Raw genomic sequence first — 9,773 nt, 5'->3', positions numbered from 1 at the left:
TGCTCCATAGGGAAGCAAGCGATGCTCGAACCCAGTTTTATTAGCCTGAAGACGTAAACCCCTTCCCGTTGCAATTATATACAATGACATTAGCAACATGACCAATTAAATATATATGCTATAGCCTGTAAGCACTAAGCACTCCAAAATTGCAACGTTTAAAAATACAGAAACCACTCTTAACTAATTCTCTCAAGGAGCTAAAATGACTTCATGCTGTGCCCAAGGTACAGTAAGAACTTCACACTAAATAAATGCATAAAATACAAGCTACAATAACATAAGCCAAGTACAACTTCAGATATGTTTTACAAGACACTGGATGAAAGATGTGGAAATTAAAAAATGCAACTGAACTAGGCCTACTGAAGTTGGAAAAACGGAAACTCGCATGACCAGGCATTTCCAAGAAATGCATTCATGCAAGAAAAAAGAGACAACCAACCAAAAACTAACAAAGATCTGAATGGAAATCACTTTGGACACCCTTTAATTACGGCGTGCCTCTCATTCTACTTAGCTTTCTTGATGAGAGTAGTTGTTCCAAATTCACTGTCATCCCTAACAAAACTCCACAACAAGTACGCTAGGGGAAGGGAGATAGTGTGCCATAGAGCATCAGCGTCCACATATCCCATATAGGGAGGAAAGTCATATATCTTAAGGAGTGTAGAAAGGACTCCACCAGTCACCACAAGCCACAACTTCCAGCGTGATGGATGGCGAGTAAAAGCTGCCCAGACCGCCCATAAAGTAAACTGCAACATGCTCATAGCAACACAGACTTTGGTGTTTAATCCTGCAATGTAATCTGGCAACTTCAGCTTCTACACCTTGCATTATCATGTAACAAATTCATGACATAAAGAGCCACTACCGCTTAAACATAATCGGTTAGGGTTCCTGTAACTACATTGGCCACATGACACATGGGACACTTATTTGACCACCAAAAATGTTCCCTTAATTGTGTGAAGTTGGTTGCTGGAAAGAAAAAAGACAAACAAAATTGTTTCTATACATATCTGAAACCCCCCACCCACCCCCCCCCACCCCCGATGCGAGCTCATATTAGCGCTTGACTTTTCATGAATGTAGATTTTGGAAAATGAGAGAAAAAAAGGAGACTGCCAAATGTTATTGTTGATGTAACAAAGCAAGATGACCACTACAAGTTTGACAGGTGATGCATAATCCCAAAGCATTTAAGCTTATTAGACACCTCTGTCCTGTTTCTTAAGATGTACATATATTTTGCAGTGTCCTGTATCTTTTAAAATTGTCGTAACTGTTTATGTGCAAATGGCTAGTCTACATATGCTCTTACAAGAAACATCGCAGTAGTTGTCCAAAACTCGATTCAAAGTTTATTTAGAAACGTGAATTCACGGAGTAGAAAAATGAGAACGGACAATCAGATGCGTGCAAATTAAATTTTACATTGGTAGAGGATGCAAATGAACAGTCAGTAGAGGAAGAACTCCCTCAATTAACCTTTTAGTCATCTCAACAAAGTAGTTTTCCACTCAAGAACATGTTTGCCTTTTTCGATCAAACATTTCATGATGGCAATTGAACATTTAACTCATAGATTCAATAAATGTTAAATGACTAAAGAAGAAATTGCAGTTCAGGTCTACTTTTTCTTTGTTTGAGTAATTTCTATTTTGTTTTGCTAGTGGCTGCATATATGAAAAAATTAGTTTGCACGAGTCCTTGGTCCAGGGACAAGATAATTGTGTGACACCATCCACATCGAGGCAAACTGAATTCTCTAAGACGTAGCTTTTGTACTTTTTCTTAGATATATCCATTCATTGCCATTCTTCTGTCACTCTTTACCCAACGACACACACAATAACCTGAAATTAAACTCAAGGATAGACAAGAAGGCAGTCTAAACCGGTTTCAGGAACACTGGAAAGTAGGAATCCAGCTATATCATTAGGCCAAAACATAAGCAATCACGACTTGAACTAAGATCAAAGGAGGTAGGTGAAGTAGATAGCCTAATGGTCAGTTCTTATTAAAGTTTTGGAGTTGTCTGTTTTATTTGTTTTACTTTTATATTGAGTGACACCCCACAAATCACCATTTTGATATCTTAAAAAGCACAATTAGGAAACAGCACTCAACCTCATCAAGGCAGAGTGGATTCAAAATAAGATGAAGCATTTTACTTTTTCCTTAGATCTGTTCATTGCCATCTTTGCGACTCTTCACTCAACGTCCAAGAGGACATGCATAATAACCTGATAATCATCTACCTGCATCTACAGATTCCCTCTCTAGTCCGATCCACTTGACTATGTGACTTATGTCTTTATAGAGAAACATCAGGAAGATAAATAACCAAGTTTTTGCTTTTTATAATATACTGCAGAAGTTGAAAAATATAGAGATCCTAGATCATGACCAAGAGGGAATTGGACTAATGATGTTAGAATTATCCAAGGAGTTGATGTATTGTTTCCAGGCCTAGCAGGAATTAAGTACACTTGATGACAATCATGCAGTATTCAACAGAGTCATACTGAAAGGGGACATACCATGGTCAAGTTGATAAAAGTTCAGATACAAGATATGGGTTGTCACAAACGCAACAATGGGAGCAGCAATCATTACCCTTGCTGCCTCATCTCTCACATTGAAGACTCGCAATATAGCAAGAATGAGTGAATACCCAACCAACGCACCCCCAGATGAATAATCTAGCTTCTCAGTCAATTCTACATCTCTGCAAATTAATTTCAGAACATCAAAACAAGAAAAATCAAAAGTGAGAAACTTTAAGCGAGAAGACAATAGCATAATTACATTAGAGATAGTGCCACAGTTTCCCGACATGGTTATTACTATGATGAAGACACTAGTCTAACTTTTCAGAAAAGTTACAAATGCAGGCGATCTTAAACAACAGTTAAAATTAGAAAAAGTGTTGAGACATAATTAAATAAATAAAAGTGCCCCCTCTCTAATAACTTAAGCTCAAATGAGGTGATCATACAATTTACCAGGGTACCAAAGCAGAAAAGGTCCTAGGTTCAAGTTTTACCATGACCCGTAAACTAAAGGTACTTCCACGTGCTTTGCCAAAGAAACTAATCAGGGGCCCACTTGCAGGGACATGTTAAGACATTATTAACTAAATATAGGTGATCTCTCTCATACGATGTAAGCTTAATGAGGTAGTCACACAGCTCAACCAAAAAAATTACTCTTTTTTTGTTTAATCGAGTTCAACAAAAAAATACTCATTAGTAAACAACGAGATTTACATGCACCAAACAGTGCTACCCTGTTATGTTCAGAGTGCAAAAGGAACAATTGTGCAGAAAGCAAAAGACAATTGTGACTCTAACTCTACATGCACCATAGTTATTCACAGCAGCAGCATAGTCACATATGATATCTGATAGCACAAAACCTCAGAAAAAATTCGGAAATTGATAAGAAAAGTTTCCACTTTCTTCATTTATGAAGATGAAGCTATCAATCAATAGAAGAAACTCGAGCAGTTGCCAGTAACATTTTTAGCAAGACAGTTTTAAACCACTTGATTTCAGCTTAAACAAAATTTATGCAGTTTATAGTAGATGGGGATTACTAATCAGAGATTAAAAAGAATGAATTGGGAACTCACCTACTATGGGAAACAGCACTCCAGATCCAGGCGTTCATTGATAAAATTGCATAAATATGCCACAAACCAGTGTATTCATAATAGGGCTTCTTGCTTGGGCTAAAAGGTAGCTTGTAGTTCACTAGAATGAAAAAGGATACCCATCCATGGAATTGTACAGCAAGGTTAAGGGCAGAGAAAGCCACAGAAACAGGTTCCTGGTTTTGGAAAAGACTTGGTTAAGATGAATGAATTATATCAGAGACTAGATGTAAAGAAATAACTAATTTATTTCTATGAAGAACCTGGATCCCATAAACACGACGGAATGGCCATTTCCCGTGATATTTGATAGGCTTAAGACCAAGCTTCTGCCTTTCTTCCTCTCTGACAAGCATACAGTGGTATCGACAATCACTAAGGCAGTCCCACTGTTTCCATCTCAGATATAGTGGTTCCTGCAGGTACCATGGACCACCAATGAGATTTCCCCCAGAAGAAAAATTGCAATGCTGAAAGCAGTTGTCCCCCACACATCCAGTCTCCTTGCACTGATCAACACATGCTCTGTGAAACCAACAAACTCAATGATCATAAGTCATGAAGCAAAATCACTTTGAAAGAATTGCAGCGGAAACAAGCAAATACTTGGGTTTCAATCAGATTCACCATTGCCAGGAACGAAAGCAAGGTGCTACCCAGGAAGCAGAAGTAGAGAGGGAACCAATAGCATGATTGCAATAATCTTAAGTACATCATAGTCCAGATGGTGGCTATAGGCTTAAAAATCTGCCAAAAGGTATATTCATATACAGCCATTTACATTTCATGATTCAGAGTAGAAAATTCTAGAACAGCATAAATTGAAAAGTATGGAAATTATAATAACTTTACAGCTGCTAGTGGTCAAATTCCATATACAAAATGAGCTTAACCCATCCATGATCACTTTTTTTAGAAGGTTTTCACTAGTTTTTGGGATCACTTTTGATCTTTGCAGCTTCTGAGGCTATTCATACTTTGGTTGGGTTTTTGGCCGTGTGGGTTGAGACTAGAAGACGCAGTGCTATTGGCTATGTGTTCATCTTGACAAAGAAGCCATAGTAGCCTGGGTTATGTGGGCCTTTTAACAGTCAAACGTAACAATTGTAAAGTTATGTTCAATGAATTTGATCGAAGCAAAACTAAAAACTCAGAGATCAGAGATTTGCATTGAGTTCAACCTCCGACATTTTGGAATCTGCAAATTAGTCATTGAACTCTCAATTATTTTTGTGTGTGTGTGGGAAGGGGGGGGGGGTGTTAGGGCCATAAATTAGGTATCTTGTAACCTAAATATCATTTCTAAAGAAAATATAGGAGTAACTTTCAGCAACTAACAGCAATTCTGGAGGACATAACGGTGCCTTTCCTAATTAATAACCTTATGAAGTCAAAAAGCAGCTCACTGGCATCAATTCACTCTATAGGATAAAATTTTCTAGAAATCTGTTATACCAAATAAGTCAAAAAACAAAACTTGGATTAAATGGTTCCATGGGAGACCATAAATATAGTAATTCAAACAAACTAGGGCCCCCCCCCCCCCCCCCCAAAAAAAATAAAAATAAAAAGCAACCTTCTCAAAAGCCGAGCATATGAAAATATAGTGAACGTTAGGTCTTGTGAAGCCAACAACAACAACTATGCCTCAATCCCAAACTAGTTGGAGTCCGTTGTATGAATCCTCAATATCTTAAATGCTCTGTTTGGGTCCATACTACTTCAATACTCCGTATTTAAGGATAAAGTAAATGTTGTTAAGAATGTTAACGAATTCTTGTTTGCAGCTTGCTCATCTATTTTACTTCATACAACTGTCACTAATTTATCGAAGTAAACTAGAAACAGAGGGTGAGCCTGTTTAAGTTTATCTCATTAAACCAACTTGGAAATATATATCGTGAGGAAACATCAGCGAAAGACGCATTGTCCTTCAATAAACTCAGGTGTACTTCTATAAGGGACTAACATTTCCAGAAGGCAATTCTTCCAAAACCAAATCCAAACACATTAATTTTCAAAAATAAAGCAAAACCAAACCGAACCAAACCGAACCGAAACCCTTTTCCATTCCAGATGCCACTATCATTCGTCATCACTTATTTGTATGACTTGTAATTTTAGGAAGTTAAATCCAAAGGTCAAGTGATACCATCTCTGGAAGACCAGCATCAACATCTAAATGGTTGAAAAGTTACGTCTAATTGCTGCTTACTTAAAAAGGACAAAGTTCTTAATGATAGCAGGTTCCTTGACCATAGAGCATTTTAATCCATGATTACACTTTCCGTGTAAGGCACAATATACAAGGTTTCAACTTTCGACAAGAGAAAGATCAATTGATTCCCACAGGTTACTCTAGAAATCCAAGTCCATTTCTTTGGATTAGCAAGGACGAAAATTCCACGGCTGAAGAAACACTAAGCTTCTTTATCACAAGATAAACATTCAATGACTCTATTTTCTCCTTAGAATGTGTTTTCAACAATACATAGGCAACAAAAAAATAATTCTCCATCTCCCAAATATTTTTTCAAGCACACACTAATAAAGTGAGACAGCAGCATCACTTCGAATTCTAAACGACTCATCTATCAATTTTTTATAACAAAAGGCATTAATTGCCAGAAAAGGTGTTTAACGGTGTTTGGTATGACGGAAGATGTTTACTATCAAAAGAGCACAAATGACTATTTGTCCTTATGAGCAAAAGTTACTGTCCTTTATAAATATACCATCGATACTCAATACTCCCTCTGTTCCAGTTTATGTGAACCTATTTCCTTTTTGGTCCGTTCCAAAAAGAATGAACCCTTTCTAAATTTGGTAACAATTTAGCTTAAAGTTACAACTCTACCCTTAATGAGAAGCTTTTATAACCACACAAATACTCTGGGCCCCATTTGGACTTGTTTAGGACCACAAATTCCAAAAATATTCATTTTTTTCTTAAACTCCGTGCCCAGTCAAACAGGTTCACATAAATTGGAACGGAGGGAGTATAATTTTTCAACTTAAACTTTGATATAATTTATAACGATGGTGTCTGAGCTAACTTGTGCACACGTCGACTATTCCACAGGGTAACTGCTATCTCCCACCAGCATAGGTACTAGGTGGCTCTGTGCGCCATGGCTTAGGCAGACGGGAAGAAATCACCTAGCGCACCAAGGCTTAGGCAGACGTGAAGAAATCACCTAGTGTTGCACGCTTAAACTTTGACATTATTATCAACAACAACAACAACAACCCAGTAAAATCCCACAAGTGGGGTTTGGGGAGGGTAGAGTGTACGCAGACCTTACCCCTACCCAAGAGGGGTAGAGATGCTGTTTCTGGAAGACTCTCGGCTCAAGAAGAAAATAAACAATAAACAATAAACAATAGACAATGGATCAGTGAAAGCAACAAAAGCCAGAAAAATATATCAGCATCGTAAGAAACGGAAAAATAGATGTAAAAGCAATAACAATAACCGATAATAATGCCATAGGAAATAGTGTGGAAACTACACCACTAACAACCCACGGCGAAACATTATCAGCCTAGCCCCGCCCTCGGAACAACGTAGAAAAATGCTCGACTCCCTCCTAACCTACAACCCTAATGCTCGACCACCATACCTTCCTATCCAAAGCTATGTCCTCGGAGATTTGAAGTCGCACCAAGTCTTGTTTGATCATCTCACCACAATACTTCTTAGGTCGCTCTCTACCTCTCCTCGTACCTGCCAATGTCAACCACTCACACCTCCTAACCGGGGCATCTATGCTTCTCCTCCGCACGTGCCCGACCCATCTAAGCCTCACTTCCCGCATCTTGTCGTCCCTGGGAGCCACGCCCACCTTCTCCCGAATATCATCATTACTAATCTTATCCAGCCTAATGTGCTCACGCATTCATCTCAACATCCTCATTTCTACTACTTGCATCTTCTAGGTATGAGAATTCTTGGCTGCCCAACACTCGGCCCCAATACAGCATGGTCGGTCTAACCACCGCTCTATAGAACTTGTCTTTAAGTTTCAGTGACATTTTCTTGTCACACAGGACTCCATATACTAACCTCCATTTCATCCACCCCACTCCTACACGATGCGTGACATCCTCGTCTATCGCCCCATCCCTTGAATAATTGACCCAAGGTACCTGAAACTTTTTTTTCTCGGGGATGACTTGTGAGTTAAGCCTCGCATCCATGTCCGTTTTCCCTGACGCATCACTGAACTTACACTCTAGATATTTTGTCTTAGTCCTACTCAACTTAAAACCTTTAGACTCAAGGGTTTGTCTCCAAACCTCCAACCTCTCATTAACGTCGCCTCGCGTCTCATCAATCAGAAATATATCATCAGCAAACAATATGCACCATGGCAAATCCCCCTTGAATATGGTGTATATTGTTTGCTGATGATATATTTCCTATGACAAAGTTAGTGCATCCATCACCAGGGCAAATAAGAACGGGTGAGCGCAGACCCTTGGTGCAACCCCATAACAACAGAAAAGTGCTCCGAGTCACCTCCCACAGTCCTAACCTGAGTCTTAGCTCCCTCATACATGTCCTTTTATCGCCCTAATATAAGCTACCGGCACACCTTTCACCTCCAGACATCTCCAAAGAACCTCCCTAGAAACTTGTCATACGCTTTCTCTAGGTCAATAAACACCGTGTGCAAATCCTTCTTCCGATCCCTATATTGTTTCACCAACCTCCTGATAATGTGGATAGCTTCCGTAGTGGAAAGACCCGGCATGAACCCGAATTGATTGTCAGATATAGACACTGCCCTCCTCACCCTCCATTCCACCACCCTCTCCCAAACTTTGACATTATTATCATTCTTTAATATCCAAAATAACTGGAAAACTCCATCCTCCACCTTATAAATTTACCATATGTCACCTGCTTTATACCCAACATTATTCCATAAAATGGTTTCCCTACGTAAAAAAATTTCCTCCCTACATACGCACCTGTATTCTTCCTACTTAATTGTCTAGTGGATTCGTACTGTATCGAGCTGCTAAATCCCAAAAGTTATAAGAATTACACAATCTACCAGCCAAATTAAACATATAAGTTGGGGACTAACATAGTATCAAACCACTAGTATTTTAAATGCAATAAATAAGCTAGAAAACTTGAGCAAGTACAGATAGTTTAAAAAAGAAGAATTAGAGCAGAACTTACTTGTAAATCGGATCAGAGTCGCCGGAGGTGGCATGGAGAAGTCGGAAAACTGAAGAAATCGCGGCAAGAAACAGAACCAAACGACATTTTTCCATATCGGAATCGTAAGTGAAAGTCAAAAGGGAAAAAAATTGAAGACTGGTACAGTAATGAATCAAGGGATGAAAGTAACAGGAGCTGGCATAGTGAGTTGAATTTATATATAGGAATTAATTGAAGAGAAGAGATGTGAAATGGATGAACGACGTGAACACAACCAAGAGAGAGAAAGAGGAGATTTTATTTGATGAGTTGAGTTTATTGAGTGACAGGCAAAGGTGAGGAGGTGAGGTGAGCGGAGACCAGAATCTCGTGATTAGCACTCTCCCTGGCGTTTCACGAGCTGCCACGTGGAGTATCTTAGGTGGCGTTTCTTCGTAAATTTTGAGGAACAGATTTTTTGGTATACACCAAATAACTTTTCTTACTCTATGTTCGGTTTATAAATAATTTTTACAAAATAACTAACTTCCACTTGTTCCAAATATATTCCAAAGTACCAAACTGATTTCGTTTGATATCTTGGCAAAGCAATGAGTTATTTATCACTATTCTTTTTTTATATAGGGGAGAGGTCGTACGGGGTAAAATTGGTTCATAATAAATGATCGAATGGTAGCATGACACGTGGAACCGAGGATAGTCAAAAGATAAGTGAAGTAACAATTAGTACCGGGTACAACCGCTGCAATCGGTGTCGCATAAATCTCCAAGGGAGTATAGTTAACGGGAGAAGATCGAGTATTTGTCATTGGATAGCATTCAATGAGAAAATATTCTCTAACATTAAATGAGCGATCGTTATAGGGAATATTTGCATTCATGGTCTGCCGTTATATATTCATCATCACTCCTTTATTATCACTTAAGTGGGGC

General features: G+C 38.7%; 1 protein-coding gene across 1 annotated transcript; it reads right to left on the bottom strand.

Annotated features, from left to right (window-relative positions):
- Positions 1–228: 228 nt before the first annotated feature.
- On the bottom strand, positions 229–9,171 carry LOC104225187 (uncharacterized). Its single transcript, XM_009776954.2, has 5 exons — positions 8,859–9,171; positions 3,928–4,189; positions 3,644–3,840; positions 2,550–2,737; positions 229–799 (listed from the first exon to the last, which is right to left on the bottom strand). Exons 1-5 carry the CDS (start codon positions 8,951–8,953, stop codon positions 513–515), a joined length of 1,029 nt encoding a protein of 342 aa, XP_009775256.1. The 5' UTR covers positions 8,954–9,171; the 3' UTR covers positions 229–512.
- Positions 9,172–9,773: the final 602 nt, after the last annotated feature.

Source organism: Nicotiana sylvestris, chromosome 5 (genome assembly GCF_000393655.2).
Source record: "Nicotiana sylvestris chromosome 5, ASM39365v2, whole genome shotgun sequence".
Taxonomy (NCBI): Eukaryota; Viridiplantae; Streptophyta; class Magnoliopsida; order Solanales; family Solanaceae; genus Nicotiana; species Nicotiana sylvestris.
Note: the sequence above shows the minus strand (reverse complement) of the source record. Positions and strands in the feature narration are given on the sequence as shown.

Excerpts from the sequence above, each read along its gene's own strand:
- LOC104225187 (XM_009776954.2), bottom strand. The coding sequence starts at position 8,953 with ATGGAAAAATGTCGTTTGGTTCTGTTTCTTGCCGCGATTTCTTCAGTT. Across the intron at positions 4,190-8,858 it reads GACTCTGATCCGATTTACAA|AGCATGTGTTGATCAGTGCA; the intron begins GTAAGTTCTGCT and ends TTGGTTTCACAG. Across the intron at positions 3,841-3,927 it reads GTCGTGTTTATGGGATCCAG|GAACCTGTTTCTGTGGCTTT; the intron begins GTTCTTCATAGA and ends TTCCAAAACCAG.